Below are 24,462 nucleotides of genomic sequence, written 5' to 3'. Positions count from 1 at the left end.
GATACTCCTTCATTCTTCATGTTATGTGGTTTACTTTGATAGGTGAACTGTCTTTCCCGTGTCCCAGCGCGACATCCGACGGGTTTTCTCAGATCGCATCACATATGTCTAGTCAGTAACAATGACATGTGAAAACACGCACGTCCCTTCGCGAGCATATCACGCTCTAATGAGGGGAAACGGGGAGTTACAAATTGCGTCAAAATGACTGACGGACAGACGGCCTTCAGATTTTTCCGTCACTGGTAAAAAAAATCTCTCAATGACAGAGAATTTTTGGTCTGGTACACACACGTACAGGAAAATCTGGACCACGGCCAATCAGAGGGGGGTCCGCCCTTCACTATCTCTCATTGGTTTAGACCACGATATGGGCCTAATGTGTGACTGTTGTTGAATCACAGGGAGACTTTTAGAGTCGCAAAGACTTTTTTTCTCCCTCGAACGGCTGGTCGCACCGGTGCGACCTCAGATTTTTTTTAGTCGCACCATTGAGAAATTGGACCAAATTGGTCGCACTCTATAGAGCCCTGTAAAGACTAATTTTTTAACAGAGAATACAAAGTATACATTTGTCAGGGTTTTTCCTGGCTCAAAATGAGGCGGAGGTGGTGCTATCCTGATATTGTACACACACACATGTAGGCCTACCGTCCCTATAAGTGGCTTAACCAAAGTGACCTTGACATATTAAAAGTTCTAATAAAATTAGATGAAAATGACAATATTAAGTTATATAAAACATTACTTTTATTCAACCAAACAGACTTTCTTTTTTAATCAAATAAAGCTTTATCATTTTCAAATAACTTTTTAGCCCACAATAGCCAACTGAATTAACCAGTCTTACTAAATGAGCAAAGCTCATTCACATCTTGCATTCTCTGTGGTTCACTTTAAATGATACAATGATCTCTTATATTCGCTAGTGACTGAAAAGCTCAAAAGTTTAAATGAATTGGTTCAAATGAGTCATTCATGTGCGAGTCGTTCTGAACGCAATGCGCGTTAATACTGGTGAACTCGCTGTGTACAGTACACGCTGATTCAACGATCCAACTGCACAGCTAAAGACTTTAATGATTTACGTCATGTTAATTTAAGAAATTTCAAGAAATGAAACGTACTTGGATGCAAAACAATCAGCCATCAAACACAGCTAGCTCTTGTTCTGCAACTCTTTTTAGCGCCTCAGTGTGCTGATAACGAAACAGCACATCCACTGTAGCGTAATGCAGCAACTGCACTTACAAATGACAGTCTGTTAAAGCATTTCTTGTAAAGACAAGACACCCGACACAATTTTGGCGAGAGTCTGAGGCGGCACGACATTTGACGGAGGCGGCCGCCTCCACTGTGCAGGAAGAACTGTGCAGGAAAAACAATGTTTGTATCACATCTAGAAGAGTACTGGAGTAGGCCAGTCTACTACAAAGGCATGTACAAGAAGTTATTCAACATACATTAAGGTTTCTTGCATTTATGGTTGGTGTTATGCAGTTAAACCTAGCTGAATGGTAAAGTGCAGCACTTTTGTGTGGGCTGGAAGAGCAAAAAAGTCATCTAGTAGATATGTCTTCCAGGCAGGCCAAAATTTTAGGGCTGTCAAACGATTAATCGCTATTAATCGCATCCAGAATAAAAGTTTGTGTTTACATAATATAAAGTATGTGTATGTACTGTGCATATTAATTTTCTATTTATAAACACAAAAACATACACATACATGTACATATTTAGGAAATATTTCAATGTATTTATTTATCTTTAACAATAATTGAAATTAAATATAAAAATTTATTAATTTTTATATTTTTCTTAAATATATGCATGTATGTATGTGTTTATAAATACAAAATTAATATGCACAGTACGCAGACATATATTATGTAAACACAAACTTTTATTCTGGATTAATCGTTTGACTACCCGGTAACACTTTAGAATAATGGTCCGTTGTTAACAAGTAACTATGCAGAAAGTAATAGGCAGTACTACATGAAATATATCTCTATGGATAGGCTATATACGTAGAATATATCCATTCATGTTTTGGTATTTGGCTTTTGGTATTTGTATTTATTCATAAATTAGTTTCCACAAACAACCTATTTTTTCACTTTATGTACGTTAATGTTGAGATTAGTAATTCATTGTTTTTTCTTTATTAATTGGTCATAGTTCGCAAGTAGTTGTCAATGATGGCATTTTTCTTTAGTAATTATCAAATACCAAATAAGGAACTACCTTTGTCCTAAATTAGCTATTACTTACTGCTTAGTTAATCTTGCTTCTATATTAGTTAATAGTATTAAGGTAACTGTTAATGTAGTACTGCCTATTACTTTCTGCATAGTTACTTGTTAACAACGGACCATTATTCTAAAGTGTTACCGACTACCCCTCAAATTTGTGCCACTACAATGGGAACAGCTGCTTGGAAAGTGAAGAAAATCTGGGTGTTATCACCAAAGCAGTTATAGGAGAAAGCCTGTATGATATGTCCCAAGGATGTGTGTATATGGAGAATAGGAGTGGTTCCTGAATAGATCAAGAACTGATCTTTGAGGTACACCGAACAGCAACCATGGGCACTCCATTACACCCTGAATTTGAATTAGTAAAACTAGTAAACTGGAGTTCAAGTGATGCAGAATCGAGGTGGCTGCTGAGAAATCTGGTGATAAAATAAATTAAATGATGCAGAGAGATCATTCTGAATCTCAAATTTTTACAAACACATGCAACCCATGAATGACATTTATCAACACCCTTAAACTTTTACAATGTGTAAACAAACACAATAGCGACCTCTACATGTGGTCGTGCAGTTGTAATAGCAATACACAACAAGTTACTATTAAGTAAAACGACTTCTCATTACATAAAAACCATCGTCACATTGTACTGTTGGTCCATTATCATGTCGCTACCAGTGACAATGACAGAATGTAGATTACATTCTACCACAAAACGATAAAACTAACCAGTTTTCTCCTACAATTTACATTAAGTGATGTTAAAGATCGCATATCACAGGCAGTTTCTGCCAATCTCATATTAATCTTGAGTGCCTATACAGTAGTATTGCATATGTCGTTTCTTTGAAGAGTATTTAGTTTGTTCAAATTTATAAAAGAGAGATACTGTAACGGTCCTGTCTGCCCCCTTATTTTCCCTCTGCCAGCTTTCCCCGTGTTTTCACTCCATGGACTCTTATTCACCGCACCTTTAACAGTCACGGACTACACTCCCCATAATCCTTTGCACCAGTTCGTCACCATCTTTGATTACACCCGCACCTGAGGCTGGTGATTGCACCCACACCTGATCTGCATTCCCTGGACCCTTTATATTCCTTGTGTTTTGTTCTGTTCAGGGTCAGGTCTTGTTGTATTATGTTTGCCCTAGCGCCGACTTTGTACTTACCAGTTGTTTGTGGAGTTACTTACCCATGGATGTTACCAGTTATTTGTGGATTAATTTACCTGTTGATGTTACCTGTTGTTTGTGGATTTACTTACCCGTGGATGTTACCTGTTGTTTGTGGATGTACTTACCCGTGGATGTTACCAGTTATTTGTGGATTAATTTATTTACCCGTGGATGTTACCTGTTGTTTGTGGATTTACTTACCAGTGGATGTTACCTGTTGTTTTTGGATTTACTTTTGTCTTCTGTTCACCTGTTCCCTGCAATAAACTATCACCAGTCTCCTTCAGTTCCCCGTGTGGCATCATCCTTCTGTCTGCTTGTGAAGTTGTTACAGATACAGCTGTATGATTATTTCCGGAAAAACGCGAGCAGCTAGAGGTGGAGAGTGGGATGGAACTACAGCAGAGCAAGCAACACATCATCACATTAATCCTGTCGTGTTTTGTACATTATGCACGTACACACCGATTGCCAACAAAACACAGACATATGACCTAGTTTGACTAAAACTTTCCGAAACAAGTTGGAGTGCTGGGGGAGTGTATCAAGTAAAGAAATACTCATACGTCCAACTCGCTAACAAGCTGACCATGTTAAGCATGAGAAGCCAGCACGTTAAACAGTTTAAAGAAGTCAGAATGCATGACATAGCATGATACCCAATCTTTAAGTTTGCCTTCTAAGATGTGCAATAAAAATATCTCTGTTAAAATCTCAGAAAATGTAGTGCATTCAGACTGTATATCCCTGTCGAGGCGTAGGCGTGGTTCTGAACTGAAACTGATGCCGCAGCTCTGAATCCAGTCTAAAGGCGGAATGTGCTACTCGCACTTAAGATGACATCTTGAAAAAGACAAGCTTTTAAGTGTGGTATTTTTTAGGATATGTTGCTGCAACACAGCAGAGGACCAGGAGACAGCCTGGCTGCTACTGCCTCAGTTGAGAGGCAATAGGAAGGCAGAATTGAGCATCCTCTTAGAGAAGAGCATCCAGAGATTCATGCGCTCACATTGAGGGCAGTCTGTCTCCATAATGGCTGCTGTGTTCAACTGATGGAGGAATGTGCTGCTCTCATATTATGAATTTAACAACAGTACATGTAAAGAGTAAATGTCCTCTTTAGCTCTTTCACAAAATACACTGACAATTAAATTTTTACCGTTAGCTTCATATTAGGGGTGTGAATCATCACTGGTCTCATAATTCAATTTGATTACGACTAACATGTCAATGATTCGATATCATGATGCGATGCTTTGGATCATTAATTTTCTATAATACTGTGCAAGTAAGTCTTCCTCACACAGCCTGTCTTTACTACACACGAGGGGGCAATGGACAAAAGACTATACCCAGGGCCGGATCTGGGGGGGCATTTCCCCTCAGATTTTTCTTGGGCCCCTCCAAAAACATGTAGCTGACAATTAAAAAATTAAATACTTCTTATGTGTATTATCTTTAAATAATAATTTGTCAATTTAATCACAGAATTCATTGAACTATGATTATATATCTGCCCAACCAGTCGGGATGCGGCATGCATACACCTTGTTCCTAATGGTTTCTATAGTCTTTTGTCGCGTGAGGTATAGATAGAGCGTCTTACTTGTCAAAGCCCCGAATTAAAACTATGCTCCAGAGGCATGCAGTCCTTTGATAACATGAGTAGACAGTTGGAGAAGCAATATGGCGTCTTGCATGTCGATCGAGCACTTTAGATCTAAAACAACTTTAAACAGTGGTCCAAATTCAGAGATACTGTATATAAAAATGCAATGCACACCCACACTCACTTCAATGGGGCAGAAAGAGAGAGACAGAGAGAAAGAGCGAGAGACGCACAAACAGTCTGAAACATGTAGTTTTGTCAAAAGCAACTTTTTCAAATAAGATGAAACATAATTTATTTACAAAGTATTCAAAATACCTTCAGATCAATTAAGGTTTAAGGAGGGCCACCATAAGTTTATTTATTCACAAATTATTCACTGTATGTAGTTCTCAAAATTAGCTTTTCCCTTTCTGTCGGTCTCTCGACGTTGTGTCGAACCGACAGATTGGGGTTTGTCTTGAGAACCTATCATCTTCTGAGTATTTAGAAAAGGCCAATGAAAATAGGTGAATGAAATTTGCATGCCGGACTCCTCCCCGGATGTCCGGGTATAAGAGGGAAGCCGGCGTTCTCATTCATTCACCTTTTGTTCTTCAGAGCCTACGCATCTGATGAGCTTCTCTACGATCTTTGGTGATCATTTTTCTGCTGGAATCTACGACGTGGTGCAGCGGACAGTCCCTTCCTGCAGTGACTCTCCCCTGGGCGTCTCGGCAGTTCTAAATTTCTCCAGCGTGGCTTGTCCCGCTGTTCTCATGGGTGCAACACACTCATCGAGGAGGGGGACGGACACGATGCCTGCTTCCAGTACGCTGGGGCAGACATTGTGGATACGTCCTGCCCGCACTGCGGGCGGTGACGATTCAGAGCTAAATTTGAAGAGCTAAATTTCTCCAGCGTGGCTTGTCCCGCTGTTCTCATGGGTGCAACACACTCATCGAGGAGGGGGACGGACACGATGCCTGCTTCCAGTACGCTGGGGCAGACATTGTGGATACGTCCTGCCCGCACTGCGGGCGGTGACGATTCAGACGTTGCGTCACGGGTGGCTGTGTTCCCACGGGACTCAGCCACCACCTCGTTTGCTCCCCGTTCTGTGGCGGCAGGACTACGGCCCTGCCATCCGCTACTGCAAGCAGCGAGGGTGATATGAGGATTACTGTGATTACCAGCCACTGGCTCACGGACCATTCGCACATCGTCTCGCTCGTCTGACCGTTCCCCAGGAGACGGTGGGAACCTTATTCCTCAATCACGTATTCGGACACGATGCGTGATGATGAGATGTCTCTTCCAGCATCGGGGGGTGACGTACTGCCATCCGACTCTGACGATTCCTCGGGCTCCATCCCTCGGGGGGTCGAGCTCAGGAAGAAGCGGACGTCGAAATGTCAGCCATGCTTTCCCGGGCCGCCGTGAGTGTTGGGTTGCAGTGCCCGCACTGCCTCTCCCAGCGCTCGCGCCCGCCTCCAGTGCCGTGTTTACCGGAAGTGCATGAGGAACTTAGTAAGACCTGGAACGCCCCCATTCCGGCACGTTTCACGTCAAACAAAGTTCTGTCACCCTCTCTTCCCTCGAGGTTGAGACAGCTAGAGGATACGTCGATGTCCCCCAGGTGGTGCCGGCGCACTCGTGCCCGTAAGCGGCGGCCACCTGGGGGGGGGCTCGACCTAGACTCCCGTCCAAAGCATGTGGGGTCTCGGCATCTCTGGTGTCGAGAGCTTACATTGCGGTGGACCAAGCTGCCTCCTCTCTCCACTCTATGGCTCCTGCCAGGCCAGGGCGTTGAGAGAGCTCCACGAGGGTAAGACCTACCCAGCGCTTATGCAGGAACTCCGCGCCGCCACCGACCTCGCTCTACGGGCGACCAAGGTGACCACGCGGGCCTTGGGTCGGTCGATGTCCACACTTGTGGTCCATGAGAAACTCCTCTGGCCGAACCTTGCGCAGATGAGTAACGCCGAGAAGGTCCGCTTTCTCGACGCACCCGTCTCGCAAGGGGGGGGGCTGGTTGGTGATACTGCCGAACGACAGTTCTCGACAGTAAAGAAGCAGTTCTCCCGTGCTGCGACTCGGCCACCTCGGCCGTCGAGTCCCGTGCACCATCTGCTTCCCAGCAGCCCTGGTCCTCTTCGATGCCCTCCAGCTCTGGCGTCCCCCACTCAGGCGGCCCCCCTGGAAGAGACAGCGAAGAGGAGACCATCGCCCCATCAGCAGCCGCGGCGAAAGCAGAAGCGGCCCTCATGGGAAGACCTCAGGGGGATCGAGGCTACCATTGGGCCCGACCCCTGCCACATCGCTTGGAAATCGGATAGGGACGGATCCTGCCCCGTCTCACCATCTGCTGGCCCCCTCCGGGGGGCTAGTGCCCACTTACTGTCAAAAAGAGAGTTTCCTCTCTCCCTGGGCTATCACAGCCGCTCCCACCCTCAGCACGACGGTGGACGGCAACTCGACGTTGCATCACGGCAAAGCGCAATGTCGAGTATAAACACCAGCCCTCAGCACTCTCAGTCAGACAGTGCGTTGAGCTGTGCAGTCGCCAGGCAGGAAAAACAGCAGAGCCGATCTCCTCCCCGGGGGTCCTCCCCCGGCAAGGAATCCGTACTGCTAGCCATCGAACCACCCCCCGGGGGGACGATGAAGAAGATCGAACCTTTAGTCCCCCTGTCACAGTTCTGGGAGCCTGGCTCCGGCTTCCCAGATTGTCAGTCTGGCTAGGGAAGACAATCCGTCTCGGGTACACGATCCAGTTCACCACACGCCCACTCAAGTTTCAGGGCATCCTATATACCTCAGTCAGAGGCAAGGATGCTCCCTTACTTCGGGCCGAGGTCGCCACCCTTCTGGCGAAGGAAGCGATCGAGCCCGTCCCACCAGCCGAGATGTTCAACAGGTTTTACAGCCCGTACTTCATTGTCCCCAAGAAAGGCGGGGGGTTGCGCCCTATCTTGGATCTGTGTGTTCTGAACAGGCACATATACAAGCTGCCTTTCAGGATGATCATGCAGAAGCGCATCCTGACGTCCGCCAGGTGTCAGGACTGGTTCATGGCAATCGACCTGAAGAACACGTACTTTCATGTCTCGATCCTCCCTCGACTTTGGTTGTTCCTACGATTCGCGTTCGAGGGATGGGCATATCAGTACAAGGTCCTCCCCTTCGGTCTGTCCCTGTCTCCATGGGTCTAAGGTCGTGGAAGCCGGGAAGGAGGTGTGCGGGTACTAAACTATCTCGACAACTGGCTCATCCTGGCTCACTCTCGAGATCTGTTGGGTACACACGGGGACCTGGTGCTCCAGCACCTAGATCGGTTGGGGCTCCAGCACCTAGATCGGTTGGGGCTACAGGTCAACTGAGAAAAGAGCAAGCTCTCCTCGGTGCAGAGCATCCTCTTTCTCGGTATGGAACTCGACTCTGTCCCCATGACAGCGCGACTGACTACAGAGTGCGCCCAGTCAGTGTTGAACTGCCTGAAGCTTTCGGGCAGTCAGCGGTCCCCCTGAAACTATTTCAGAGGCTCCTGGGATACATGGCATCCCCGGCGGGGGTGGCCCCCCTCGGGTCGATGCACATGCGACCGCTCCAACACTGGCTACAGAGTCAGGTTCCTTGGAGAGCGTGGCACACAGGCAACAGGCGTATGGTCATCACGCTTTTCTGCCGAACGCACCCTAACCCCCTGGTCTCCCATGACTTTCTGCGGACAAGGGTCCCCTTAGGGATGCCTCCCTGCAGGGTTGGGGTGCCGTGTGCAACGGGCACGCAGTGTCGGGGCGGTGGACGGGCCCCCGCCTGCGTTGGAATTTCAACTACCTAGAGTTGTTGGCTGTGCTACTTGCACTGAGGAGGCTACCATCTCTCGTGCAGGACAAGCACGTGCTGGTCCGGACAGCACAGCTTCCGTGGCGTATATCAATCGTCAGGGTGGCATTCGCTCACGGCAGCTAACACGACTCGCCTGGCGCCTCCTCCTCTGGAGTCAGCAGGTGATCAGTTCCCTGCGAGCCACACACATCCCAGGCGTCCTGAACCAGACAGCCGATGCGCTCTCTCGTCAGTCGACGCCTCGCGGACAGTAGCGACTCCATCCCTGCGCAGTCTGGCTCATTTGGGAGCAGTTCAGCCAGGCACAGGTGGACCTGTTTGCCTCCCTGGACTCCACCCATTGTCCGCTTTGGTACTCCCTGTCCGAGGCACCCCTCAGCACGGATGCCCTTGCGCACAGCTGGCCGCGGGACAAGTGGAAGTACGCCTTCCCCCCAGTGAGCCTCATTGCACAGGTCTTGTGCAAGGCCAGGGAAGAGGAGCATCAAGTGGTACTAGTTACGCCCCATTGGCCTAACCAGGACTTGGTTCTCGGAGCTAAGGCTCTTGACAACAACTCCCCCCTGGCCGCTCCCCCTGGCGAAGGACATGCTTTCTCAGGGGAAGGGGCACGTTACGGCATCCCAGGCAGAACCCTGGAACCTCCATGTCTGGACGGGACGAGGAGATCCTGAGTGGCCCACCCCCTGACTGGTTGGGACATCACTCAGGCTAGGGCCTCGGCCACTAGGCGGCTATACGCCCATAAGTGGTGCCTCTTCTCGTCCTGGTGCTCTTCTCGGCGAGAAGACCCGCGGAGTTGCTCGATCGGGAACGGGCTGTCCCTTCCTCAAAAGAGACTGGGGAGTAACCTCTCCCCCCTCCACACTGGGAGTGTATGTAGCCGCTACGGCCGCTCATCTCGACCCAGTTGCTGGGAAGCCTCTGGGACAGCACAACCTGGTCATTAGGTTCCTAAGAGGCGCGAGAAGGAGACCACCTTTGTCTGTTTTGGAGGTCAGCAGAAGGGAGGGCTGTCTCCAAACAGAGGCTGGCGCACTGGATCGTGGATGCCGTCGTTATGGCATACCGATCTCAAAATCGCCCCTGCCCGTTGGGAGTGAGGCACACTCCTCATGGGCACTGGCTCAATCTGTCGGTTCGACACAACGTCGAGAGACCGACAGAAAGGGAACGTCTTGGTTACGGATGTAACCTCAGTTCCCTGATGGAGGGAACGAGACGTTGTGTCCTTTATGCCACAACGCTGGCCGCCCACCCCAGCGGTCGGGGGGGAGGCGTCACACGCCCCACAGACCAAAAGGTGAATGAATGAGCACGCCGGCTTCCCTCTTATACCCGGACATCCGGGGAGGAGTCCGGCATGCAAATTTCATTCGCCAATTTTCATTGGCCTTTTCTAAATACTCAGAAGATGATAGGTTCTCAAGACAAACCCCAATCTGTCGGTTCGACACAACATCTCGTTCCCTCCATCAGGGAACTGAGGTTACATCCGTAACCAAGATGTTTTCTAACCCAAATTTTGGCCAGTTATATATTTACTGTACATTAATGTTTCAAAGGACAAGCAACACAAAATAAAGTGTTGTTTTCTGGGCAAAACATTTCCTCTATTTTAATGCTCATCATAAACAACCAACACTGTAAAAGCACAGGTCACCAAAACAAAACTGCAATGACTCTTGCAATGAATAAGCAAAGCTGTCTACACTGGAAGCATTTGTCTGTAAATCTGCAGCAGAAACTCAAAGATATTCTTAAAATAAAGTTATATACCACAGCATAAATTAACTGCACACTAAGAAAATAAATATATATTACCAATCTGTTTGGCAGCTTGAAGGATATTCTTCAGTTCCTGCGTGGCCATTGGCTGATCTCTCTTCTCCAGGTGCTGGGTTAAGAAATGAACGATCTTCTGCCATGTCAGACCTTCTCGGGAAAATATTTCCTGTCGTTTTAGCCGCTTGCTCTACAAAAAAATATGCAAAAATAACAAAAATAAATAAAACATTTAAATAAAAATGTAATTTCTTCATCTTCCAAATATCTTTTCCAAGGTATATATATATATATATATATATATATATGTGTGTGTGTATTTTGTATATTGTTTTAGAATGTAAACAATTAAATTTATTGTTTGGAAATATGAACACAAACATACTTTGTCAGTAAATATCCTATACAGTAGTTTGTTGTGCTGCTTGAGAGAAATAATAACGTGTATATCTGAGTGTGTTTGTGTACGTGCGTGTGTGTGTGCGTGAAGCATGTGTATTTGTGTGAATGGAGTGAAAAGTGCAAAAAACGCCTGGGGAACTGGTGTCACGAAAGGCTCCTGAATGAAAACTATGTACATGAGTGACACTAGAAATACTTTTTTGCATTTACTACAGTATATTCTTCATGTCTGAAGTGCTAGAATCTTTCGTTCATTAGTTTTTTGAGAATGTCTGAAACAATTTTTTTTGAGAATGTCAGTAAAAACGTATTTCCGTTTTTTTATTTTTGTCTATTTAAATTCTATTTACAAACTCACAACACACAGTAATGGTGAAAACCCTTATTTTATTGAAAGACAGTTGTTTTCCGAAAAAAAAACGATACCTTGCACATGATGATAGGACATTGTGTTAGAATTTGACTGTCAAAAGAACAAAATGTGTGAAAAAAACATATTGTCCCTTCAGGCTCTAAAGGGTTAAGAGAGATAAAGTGCAGGACCTGATGCGAGTTATAAGAGCTCAAAAAATAGTTATTAAGAGCTTTCATAAAAAAGAAAAGTCAAAAAGCAGATACAAGCAATACAGAACAATACGGCATTTTTAGGAGGATCTACTGACAGAAATACAATATAATATACAAAACTATTTCTTCAGAGGTGTATAAAGGCTGTACGTAATGAACCATTAAGTTTGCAATACCTTAGAATAAGCTATTTATATCTACATACAGAGCGGGCCTACATACATTGAATTCGCCGCCATGTTTTGTACAGCAGCCCTAAACGGACAAACAACTCTACAACGCGCGTTTTCTCTTCCTCTCCGCTGCGGTGTCGTGGTGAAACGGATCGCAGGATGATCCGTGATCCATACGGATCGTGCTCTCCGGTGCGGAACGCATGTGACCTGTGGATTAATTGAAAGTTTATTCATCATTGAGTAAAAGAATAAAACGCACTCTCGCTCGCTCTCCAGTTTCAGCTCCAACGCGCTCTCGCTCTCTCTCTCCAGTATCTGGACGAGTACAATATGTCATGGTTCTGCTTCTTTTAGTCTTGGATTTCCTGGTCCTGAGGCAGAGCCATGACAAGGTCTTTGGTTATGTGTAGAGAGAAACATATTATTGTCCTGTTGACAATGGCGTTCTCTCCAGTGTCTTGTCATTGGCCCCGCCCTCTCGTTTCCCGTATTACTTCCCGGCCGTGTTCCATTACCCTCACCTGCCCTGTGTCATTATCCCTCGTTTGTCTTGCCTTTAAAATGCCCTCTTGTTTCTTTGTCCTGTGCTTGTGGATTGTTCTGAGTATGTACTGTGTTAGGGAACCTTGTACCTTGTGCCGTGTTTCATGCGTTTTGTCTACCTGTTCCCTAAGTTCTTGCCCTGTCTGTAAGTTTGGTTTATTCTTTAGCCTTAGTTTCTGTTTTGCCCCATAGTGGGAAGTTTTTCTTTGTCTTTTTTTTTAGAAGCTTTTTGGTTATTGTGTTTTTCCCCCATCGAGGGTTTTTGTTTTCATTATTAAAGTCTTGTTTTGTTAACCCCTTCACCTCTGCCTTCCTGCGCTTGGGTTCTTCCACCACGCAAGTCGTGACACAATATTAAAGCGGTTCCAGATAAACAATGACGCTCAAAACTGCTCCGTCACACAGCTAATATTACAACAACAACATATCTTGGAATGTTAGTATGTTACTCACGTACTGATCCGAATCAAAGCAACCTCCTCGGGTGTGATTTTTAGACAATCTTTCTCTCCAACGTCTCTCTCTGCTGGAGAGTATCTCCATAGATATCTGTGAGTATCTCTGCTAAAAGCCTTAGTCCTAAGGTGTCTCTGCTGTAAAGTCTTTATAATATTAACGCAGGTCCTAGCTCCTGCCTGACTTTTATCCTTATTTTTAAACTTAAAATCCACAAACCTTTTATTTTATGTAATACATAAGTCATAGCTCTTTCTACAGTCTTTCTAATGCCCGCAAAATCTCTTCCCTGCGTCAACATGAGAACAACATTTTTTTGTACTGTGGTGGCCACCGTCGTGTTTGGACTGAGCGATTCGTGGCAAAACTATAATACAACACTAGTGGCCGCTGTTAATTAAGAACTGCGCTTTTAATGTATTATGAAGTGAATTGATCGTTCTCTAAAATAATTCTTAAATATCAACTGTGTAGTGTATTTCGGAGAAACTATGAATTTAAACACAGTAACCTACAAATAATTAATGGTGATTAACCATTAATTATTTTATACACTTTACCTGATGCAGCAGAGCTAATAACAGTGAAAAACTAAATACACTCGTCCACCGAGTGATCAGCAGATCGTATATCAACTCTAAGAAATATTACTCCCCTGGCCTGGAAAAACAATATTCTTACTGTAGTACAGTACCACTTCAGAAATCTTAATGAAATCAAGCAGTTTAAGTGACGTTGATATGTGATAAATAAACACAGAAACAATTAGAGCGTGGATACACATGCGGTTTATTTATCTACACTACGGGGAACCAAAATCAACTAACTAACACAAACCAAACATTAACAAACAAACATAAAAACGTAAAACAGTAGAGAATGAAAGAAATAGATAAAGCAAAGAAAATGGCAGTATTAAATCAGCTATTCACATCTGCACGAACCATCAAGGACAAATCTCCTTATTTAAAAGGGGCAAAGCCTATACGCAACTGATTTTTTTAGATTTAGATTTAGATTCAATTTATTGTCATTGCACATGTACAAGTACAAGGCAACGAAATGGGACCTCTGCATTTAACCCATCCAGAGAGTAGTGAACACACGTACCCCCGGAGCAGTGGGCAGCTATCACTACAGCGTCCTGATGTGTTCAGAGCAGGCCGTGAGTCCGTCGGATTTAGCTGAACTTAACTGCCGGAAGAAACTGTCTCTGAGGAGAGGCAGGTCTCGAGAGGTTGAAAGAATACCAGCGAGCGAACGCGCACGAGTGCGAACGCACACAAGCGAACGAACATACACAAAAGAGCGAGCTTTCCTGCGTGTTCAGATGTTTTAACACAGAGGGCGTCACGCCCCTCCAAGGTGGGCGATCCAATGTGATGAGACAGTTTTGGGCGCGAAAACATGTTTCTTTGTCCGGCACACTAACTCATTTGCATTTAGTCGCCTGGGAGTTTGGAGCAGGAATAGACTTAGAATAGAATAAATGAGTATGGTATAAAATACATTACTGTGCTATACACCATATTCTAAGACATGAAAAGGGAAACACGTAGATATGAAACATGAAGGGGTTACAATTACATTGACCTGTAGTTTGGACAAGAATGTAAATATACACAGAATACCACTAAGCACATACGCCTTTGAGGTTATAGGTGAAGGAGAATAACATAGGGACAAGCATACAATGTGGAGATTCATGTGTATACACTTTAAACCAGTCTTTTGTGGCTAAGGAAAGAGAAAGAGACATTCTTTTGGAAGAATTTGAGGCTCTCAGTCCCTGGGGGCCACATGGCTTTTCTCACTTTGGTGAACAGTCCTGTCCTCCCCCAAGAACCTCCTTTGAAGTCTAGGGGAGAGTGTCCGAATCTGTCCTGGTCAGTGATGAAGGTGTTGAGAATAGGACATTTGGCCAGACTTGTTGGTGCCTGGTCGTAGTCCTGCTGAGAGGTTACTGTGTTTTACGATCACAGATGGTAAACTTTGATCCGACCATACCCTACAACTGTAAACAACAGCTTCTGTGACTGAAACTTCAGACGAATATCAATCGCACCCAAGTGCCTTGCTCATTTAGAAGGGCAGAGCTCTAGAAGTGGAAATTCGAAAGGGAGACTGGCAACTGTCTCTCACAACATACAGTAGCCGTTTAATAAATATCAACGCCATTTTCTCTCAGACAGACATTTTGCGTTCATCCCTTTCAGCTAGAGGTGGGCGGAATGGCCAAAAATGTATTTTACGGAATGAGTCATTTTATTTCACGGTAACAATATATTTCACAGTAAAAATCTCCCATTATAATTCTATATATTATACCTCATTTTTCTTAGATTGATTTCCTTGTTTTATTTATTACAGTTCATTTAAATGCTCACCATAGTTAAAATGTAGGCAAGTTATGAAAATGTACTGAAGATATCAGATTAAGTTCTGATAATGAGATTTATTATTTATTTATATTTATCTTCTGGCTATATCATTTGTATACAGTAGGAAGTTAGACAACATGTATAACAATGAAGTATGAATATATGCACAAACAATAAGAGTACAGTATATGACAGGTAACTGGTGTTCATGGGGTCTGTACTGTAGGTCTTTATCGCCCTTCACTCTCTATTAGATGAGCATTTTTAGTGTGTTGCGACTCTTTGTCTCTAGGTTTGTTTATTCTGGCAATTGTCTTTGCACTGCGAGTCTCTGGTGACTCCACACGTGTCTCCCAAAATGGGGGAAAGCTGCACGTCACATCAAAGCGCTCACGCGGAGAGCAAGTTTCACCTTGGCTCGCCTGAAGTTAAACAATTTTAAAACTATTAGCAGCTTCACAAAGCAATCTGAGAATGAGCTTTTTTATCCCTGCACGAGCACTGCGGGTGAGATAGAAAGCGCCGGACTGGAGCGATCACAAAACTACAGACTGCAAGAAGGTCAAAAGAATATTTGATACGTTAATTTGTTATGGGTGGATTAATTCACTTGTTTTTTCAGAATAACGCCCAATTTGTAGAGTGCCGAGTTAACCACGCCTACTTATTTACATTCCACGGAATACACGGAATAGAACAATCTCATATGGATGACATTTTATTCCGCGGTAACTGAACATTCCATCAAAACGCCCAGCCCTACTTTCAGCAATGCTTCTCACGGCCACAAACATGACATTTAGAGCGTGCGATTCTGGTTGGCCCAAGGACCTAAAAAAGACGATGCAGTTATCTTGATTCTGGTTGGCCCAAGGACCAAACAAAGACGATGCTGAGTCTGGTTGGCCCAAGGACCAAAAAAGACGACGCTGTTAGCCGTTATCTTGATTCTGTTTGGTCAAACGAATCCAGGTGCTGGACCAAAGACGTTTCAGACCCTCGAGAGTAGATGCCTAACACCCCATCCCACCGATGCTTGGCAGCGCAGTTCTAAAGCCGCGCTGTCAGAGCTTAAAGAGCGCGCCGGCTCGCTTCCCACATTTGCGCGTCTTAAAGTGTTTGAACTGAGCCGCTGCTCCGCCAACTACAATGTCTAGTAAAACATCAGAATAGTCAAAAACTGGTAGAAAATTGTGTGGTTTGTACTGCCGAATGTTCAGCAGTTCATCCCTGGTGAAACTGATTGTATTAGATAAATATAAAACAGGACAAACTAACAAAAACAGTAAAACAACTGGAGAGCTCCACACCAAGGCAACCATCCGTTGCGCCATCTTGGATTTACTGGCATTTAGTACTTTCCATGCAGGCTGTTGCTACCTTAAACTGCACCCATGACATCTGTAAGACTGGTGGGCTGATTTACACAGAGTAGATCTGTTTACACAGAGTTGGTAAGTTGTGATTTACCAATCTGTTTCAAATAACTAATTCAAAACTCAAATCTATTTATTCATTTATAATTCTCTGCATGACATTTTTCAAGCATTGTTTTTTGTAAGAAATTATGTAATAATAGATTACTGCTATGTTCTAAGTAAAATAATTTTTCTCTAGTTTTTTTTTTTTAAGTAAACCATAACCTTGGAACCCATCTAAAACGTGAATTACGTAACTAGTGTTTAAATGCACATTTTTCAATCAATGCTCAACAACAATGGCTGTGAGTTAAACAATAGTTCCACTAGTTGGAAATATGGTTCACTTTTAAGTGAATAAATACTAAATATCATCAAAAGGATACACCATATTAGAGATATAACAGTTTTACCTACAGTATGTCACCCAGCCAGCCTTATGTAAGACAATCTGAAATTATATTATTAATATACGTTCAACTGCACATATTTGAAGGATGAAGTTGTATAAGCGTTATATAAATGAGCTCCTCAGTTTGTGCTTAATAGGTCACGTCACTAGGGCAGTAAGTAAATTAACACCATGTCATTGTATCAGCACTTCAGTGCCCTCTACAACTCAGCATTATGAAGTATGCACTCATATAAAGCTGAACAGCTGTGCCAGTAAAGATATTTAAGTTTAGATGCAAGGAAAAGATTCCCACTGAGCCAAGGTCTGACCTGCTTCCTCAGAATCCTCCACAACAGAAGACAGCTCATATAATACATTATGATTCTCAAGGTCGGATGAACAAAATTAAATGAAGTACAGAGGAAAGGACATCAGATTGCAGAAAGACAAATGCTGTTTTGGCTATTAATTAGAGCGATATATATCTCTTAGAGCTGATATTATCACCATAACACAGCACTAAGTCCTTAATGACCCGAGTGCTCCTTTACACATATATCACAACATTTTCAAAGACTGGAGAGCACTATATCATTAAAAGTTAAGGGATGGTTTAGCTAAGCTCTATAACGGTTGGGTACCGTTCACTTTTTAGCCGGTACCGGTACCAATACGGTACCTGGAATTCGGTGCCGGTACCAAACGGTACCTTTTTCGGTAATTTACTCTCTGTGTAATAAAAAACATTTATTTCAGTGAACAAAAAAGTCCAAACCTCTCAATTTCAACATTTTGTTGAAATTTTACACAACTGCTGCGCAGTTCACAGCTTCAAACTGCACCCTGACGGCCTCACTCACCTCTTGCCATCGACTGCTCTAATCTGTCGATAATAACTTTGTTTCGGGACTTCATGAGATGATTTTATTCGTTGGTGGACAGAAAACACAAAGCACCTCAACAAACTTAAATGTTCAGCGCAGTGTTATGTGTGTGCGTGCCGGCTGAGTCTGAGTGCGCATTTCCTTAACGTGAGTGTATGCTTCATTTTCTAAACAAGACCAAGTGAAATAAATAAAAAAAATTTGATAACCATATGTAGAGTCAAGTGTCTATTTTCATTTTGTACGTTGATTAGGACAGCCTGCTTTATTAGCGTGACAGTATGTGAGAAATACCCGGATGGTCTACTGCTTAAGCCGAGATTCGTGAGTGTGGATCGGATGTACACTCCTATATCCCATGATGCCACGGAAGCAGAGCAACGGTCAAATTTCAAAAGTAAATTAAATAAAAATAGCGGGAAACTTTAAGGCGGATATCCGTTTTTAATGTAAGTGCCAATAAATAAACTTCTCGTTACTAAATTATGATTTTATCAGCACCTACGTACAGGTTTTTGTGTACGTCATAGGTCAAAGAGTATACATACATAAAACATGGCGGATGCAGTATGTCAGAAATCTATTCATACTACTCCCACTAGGGATGGGCGATATGGCCCTAAAACTCTATCACGGTATTTTCTGGTATTTGTTGCGATAACTATACAAATGACGATATAACAATAACACAATCCACCGCTGTTTTACAAGTGATAGTAGCTGCATGTAGTCTAGAGCCTCAGAAACACAAACATAAATCAAAAAGTAAAACGTACCCCAAAACAAACAGGTTCCTAAAATATACCAACAGTATTTTTGTAATTATAAAATAGAATGGTGACATTCGACTTCAAAAGGTTGTAGTAAAGAAATAATTAAATTAGCCTAACTGAAACTCGATGAACACATAATGTCATACCTAAACTGTATATAGCCTATTGTGGGTGGAAACGATCGCATCACGCTGTCAATTACTCTCTCCTGAACTGTGTGAACCTTCTCTTCTAGGGGTGGGAATCGCAGGGTACCTCCTGATACGATTCGATACGCGATACAGGGCTCACAATACCGATAATATCACAATGCGCCGATTCTGCGATAATCGATATATCGCTTGGCAATTCTATAACAATACATCACGACATCTGTAAATGAAGGGAAAAAAGGATCTATTAGATGAGCATTTTTAGTGTGTTGCGACTCTCTGTCTTTAGGTTTGTTTATTCTTGCGCTTTTCTTTGGACTGTGAGTCTCTGGTGACTCCACACGCGTCTCCCAAAACGGGGGTTTGCGGCGCGTCACGTCAAAGCGCTCACGCTATGAGGATCATCGCGCATTTCAACGCAAGTTTCGCCTCGGCTTGCCTAAAGTTGAACTTTATAAAAACTATTAAAGCTTTACAAAACAATCTGACTTCTGAAATATGTGAGAATGAGCTTTTTTAATATGCACGCGCAGATACCTGCACCCCTGCACAAGCACTGTGGGTGAGAGAGAAAGCGCCGGACTGGAGCAAATCACGAAACTACAGACTGAAAGAAGGTCAAAAGAGTATTCCCAATTTGCAGAGTGCCGAGTTAACCACGCCTACTTATTTACATTCCCTACGAAATCCAAACTGCGCCCAAACTTTTGATTTAAAAGACGCTGGCGCATCTCTAATTTGTTGTTGGTCCGCCATTATGCTCATATTTCTTCTCCGCTGTGAATTACAATTTCCGCTCATCTGACCATCCATAATCTGGGAGCGTCACCACAAGAAATATGTGGGTACTGCCGTTCTGGTAAGCACAGTGTAGGTATGATCAAGATCTTTTGTATTTGAAAAAAAATCGATACTTTGTGCCAGAGTATCGATAACGTCTCGCGGGCTGAAATGTCGCGATAAATCGCCATATCAATTTTTTTCCCCACCCCTATTCTCTTCTCACACAAACATATACTGTATCTGTCTATGACTCGCGCTACAGAAAAAGAACAGAAAAATGCAGATAAAAGAAATCTAATTAAACAAAGAAATCTAATTTACTGGATGTAAACAGGTAGCGGTGTGGTGCGCGCTGTGTCACTATGAAAACACATGTGGGCGCGAGCTGCGCATGGGACGCTCCATTGAAGCATCCTGTATATAACAGGTAAGAAATCATATTAAACAATTTGTGAAATGCGCGCGCACGCACGCATAACATCTAACGAATGTTTAAATAAAGACTTTTAGTCAAACTAAATGTTGTGGTGTTTTAATGTATTATGACCATCAACAAATACTTAACAAACAAATTAAATACAATAAAAGTGACACTAAACATTAACTCGGATGCATCTACAGTGCCATCCTTCACGAGAGATAGAGCTCCTCTTTTAGTGCAAACTCTTTCTCAGCTTCATATCCGCCCCTTCGCTATACCCATTTTCACTCTGCATATAAGCTGTGAACGGGTCTCACAAAGAAATACGCCATCAACTAAGATTTATTGTTTATATCGTGGGAAGACTAATTCCTATCATGGGGAGAATTTCTACCGGTTATCGCAAACGATGTAATATCGACCATCCCTAACTCCCACTCATACTACATAGAACGTACTGTTTTATCGGTCGATAGGTAGGTACTTATTCAAATTCAATACGTACTGTCACATTATACGATTTCGGACGCAGTCATTATTTTGCATGTACAGTGTGTTTGTAGGATGTTATGGGTGGTTGTTAGATGTTTCCTTCATAGAAACACCCCCAATGTCTATGATAATCTGGTCTTCGGAAATAAAATGAGCAAAAATCTTACAAACAAACACCAATGAAAATCAATCTCTGACACCGTGTCTACACTGGACACGACCGGCACGACACACGGATTGTTCTTAATGGGTTTAATAATGGGTTCTAAGGCGTTCTATTGTCTTTTGTCGCATCCGGTGTAGATGGTGTAAGAAAAGTGACAGCATACTTATCCTCAATTTGCCACCACTTTTTTGGGGCGGTTTCCCAGACAGGGATTAGTTTAAAACAGAACTAGGCCTTGGTTAAATTAGGATTTGACTTCCTTTCTTCAGTTGAACATAAGCAAATAATTTTAGGTTCAAATGTGGTCATCTTGGAAGCCACAGTGGCAATGCTCCAAAAATAACATACATGCATCATTAAAATCATTAAAGCAATCCGAATTACTCCAATTTGTTTAGCGATTGACACGTTGTGTATTAGTGGCTTGAAACAACATGTAAAAGAGTCTTTTAGTCTTACCTTTAAATCATAGACATCTTGTGTGAAATCCTCCTGTTTGCTGACGGTAGAGAAGGAGCGCAGGGCTCCTGTGAGACAAGGAGGAGACATGACTGGCCACACTTATAGTTGCCAGAGGACAAGATCTGTTCATGCAGAAAAGATGATACATGTAAATAATATTCAAAGTTGCTTGTGTGAAGTAGCAACGTTTGGTACATGTTATATGGCACATATCATATGCATCATCCATCCATACTTATTAAAACCTGTGACACACAAACAAGAGAGCTGAAACAGAGCTTCTACATTGCAAGTAAAATAAACTGAAAGACAAAATCATACTCATTTTGGGCTTTATTGATACAATTAACCTTGTGTATGTTGGATTTCAACTTGAATTAGTACTAGTACATCATTAATATAAAATAATATATTTACAGTTTTAGAACACATGTAGGCTACTGTACGGTATATTTGTCAACTACCCAAACACAGATAAGGAGACTATAGATGGTTTTATCAAAACTAATGCATGTGTGCTGGTTTTATCAAAACTAATGCATTTGTGTTGTCATCTTTCAAAAACAACCCTTTGTTAACGTTGCTATCAAATGCACATCATACATCTAAATGTGCAATTATTTATAAGTATAAATACATAAATACCGTGAGAATAAGGATGCCGATACAACGTTAACTAAAATGACGTGACACGTTAGACGTGGTTCAATGTTGTGCAAATATAACACTATTATAACAAAACCACAGGTTTCATGTTATACACATGTAATTTAACGTTAAATAAGAGTTGCTGTTAAAAACACTTCATTCATCTAATGGCTCATAACACAGCTAACAACACTCATTTCCGTGTGTTTAAAATGCCCACAGAAATCAACGTTAATGTCGATAAATATAAATAATGACTGACCACTGGCAGAAAAAAGGTTTAGAGATGAACAGACTGAAAGAAACTGGGCTCCGTCTCACTTTCAGTCCCGTCATAACCGCGTCTGCACACACGCTAGAGTTCAGCACGCAGTGCATTGTGGGTATAGTAGTTTTGTAATGTTGCTACGCTCTTACTGTCAACGGTACATGGACACACTCTGGACTACAATATCCAACAGGAAGACAAACGCGGAAATAGACTATATAAATCAATCCCAAATAAACTGACGAGAGCGATTCGTTTAAGGCACAGTTAACAAATGCTATTCATATCAAAAATATTAATTAATGTAAAAGCTAGTGGTTAAAAATAAACATATAATATAAGTAAAATAAACTTGATAGATAGATAGATAGATAGATAGATAGATAGATAGATAGATAGATAGATAGATAGATAGATAGATAGATAGATAGATAGATAGATAGATAGATAGATAGATAGATAGATAGAATGCATATATAAAAATTGTATAATATATAGAAGTAAATAAAATAAATAATCAAATTATGTTAACTGGTTTGTGTAAAGATTTGATTTAAAATAAAATAAAAAATAATTTTATAAATATGTTAGCCCTGAATATATCTAACTGGTATGCTCGAAAATATTGAAAAAATGTAGAAGATAAAACCCAATGTGGTGATGCTGTACCAAATGTGATGTAGCTGTAGCGCACAAGCAGAGTGCTTCTTAAACTCCTAGGGAGGCACATCCTTTACAGACCAGTCAGGCTTATAGACTAGACCTTTCGTTTTAAATTTAAAATCAGGTGCTTTCAGAAAATATTGGTAACACATCTCAATAATGCATTAGCTAACATAAACTAATTTGTCTTTATCAGTCTTATAGTTCAGTCTTAATGTTAGTTAATTCAAATACTGTTGTTTATTGTTCATTCGTGTTTGTTCATTGTGCATTAACTAATGTTTACAGATACAACTTTTGGGATTAAATATGTATTAGCAAATGTTAAAATTATCTAAGATTGATAAATGCTGTAGAAGTACCCTATTGATCATCATGAGGTCATATTGTCCTTTCTTTTTTAACAAATTTAGTTCCAATAAAATCAAATATTTACTGTAATGTACATACTATAATTAACTATACATGCTATAGTTATACATAATGCAAAGTTATATAAATGTACATCCAGAGTTATTCAAATAATATCTTTCATATTTTCACAAAAGAGGTCTCACCTTCTCCATGAATACACTGCTGAAATGCCCAAGGCAAGGCTGTTCAAAGAGGTTCATATCTCAGAAGAGCCCCTCTAAATAGTGTCGTTGTGGATATAGCAGTGTGTAACACTAACCTGATTTAAACAGCAGAGAGCTGCACCTTGACTTAACCATGGGCAAAGTCATTTAGCACAGTGTTAACTAAATCCCCATCCAGACCTGTAGTAATACAGCCCAGCAGTTATTTAGAACCGTGAAAAGAAAAGGCACAGTCAAAGGTCATCCATAAAAGTACTGTAGGTATAGACGAGCTACATCCATTGCTGTGTTGAGTCCAATGGTGTGTCCTGGTGTGACATATAGAAATCAAACTGATATTAATATGTTAGTTTTTATTATTACTATTTATATTTATAATATAAAAGAACAATGAAGATACATCTCTCTTATGCTTTTTTTTCTAAAAAGAGCGCAAAGGGGGGAGGGGGACTCAATCCTCTGCAAATGTTTAGTTAGTCATTAAAAATGATTTGTGTTGTCACAAATGGATTAGATAAACATTAGTCAGGGGCGGACTTACCCATTAGGCAAAGGTAGGCAATCGCCTGGGGCCCCGAGCTACCAGGGGGCCTCCAAAAGGAAGGCGTGGACTTAACCAATAAGCCATGTCAGCAGCAACATAGAGCCTTAAGTAATCATCAAAATAGTCGGGATATCCCTGTTAACGTTTTACGTTATTACATCTGTACGAAGGCACTAAAAAGTTGTGTGCTTTGAGGAGGAAGAAAAATAAGGGTTGCAGTAAAGTAAAATGGTGCACAGTTGGGGCCCCCATACATGGATTTGCCTAGGGCCCCCAAATCACTAAATCCGCCCCTGACATTACTATTATTGTACAGTATGCATTTAAAAAAAATGCACATGTCAACACAGTGTAAGCCTTTTTATAAGATTGGGCCTTGAATCCATTACATTCATGCTGTGTATGAGTAATTCAGAACCATAGTATTGTATAATGCAAGACTATGGGATTTTTTAAAGTAATGTAAAAAGCTTTAAGAACATTGTCATTTTAATTATTCATATTTTTAGGGTAATGATGGCTACTACGTATAGCCCTGTAAAAAGTTTAAATAAAGTTTTTTAATAATAAAGGTGTATTAATAAAATACTCATTGTCAACATTGTCAAACTCTTGAATCAAATATTTTATA

At 42.1% G+C, this 24,462-nt stretch overlaps 1 protein-coding gene across 2 annotated transcripts in view; it reads right to left on the bottom strand.

Moving 5' to 3' along the window:
* Positions 1-22,145, bottom strand: part of ascc3 (activating signal cointegrator 1 complex subunit 3) — a 285,207-nt gene extending 263,062 nt beyond the window's left edge. Inside the window, exons 1-3 of one of the 2 annotated variants that reach the window (XM_057340397.1) lie at positions 22,041-22,145; positions 21,128-21,252; positions 10,700-10,850 (exon numbers count right to left, since the gene is read on the bottom strand). In XM_057340397.1, the coding sequence (XP_057196380.1) occupies positions 10,700-10,850; positions 21,128-21,217 (241 nt within the window). In that variant the 5' untranslated portion in view covers positions 21,218-21,252; positions 22,041-22,145. Of the gene's footprint in view, positions 1-10,699; positions 10,851-21,127; positions 21,253-22,040 lie in introns of those variants that run through there. The other variant, XM_057340398.1, reaches the window with a different exon arrangement.
* Between the last annotated feature and the right edge of the window lie 2,317 nt (positions 22,146-24,462).

Source organism: Triplophysa rosa, linkage group LG8 (genome assembly GCF_024868665.1).
Source record: "Triplophysa rosa linkage group LG8, Trosa_1v2, whole genome shotgun sequence".
Lineage (NCBI taxonomy): Eukaryota > Metazoa > Chordata > Actinopteri > Cypriniformes > Nemacheilidae > Triplophysa > Triplophysa rosa.
This window is presented reverse-complemented; position numbering and strand designations above follow the sequence as displayed.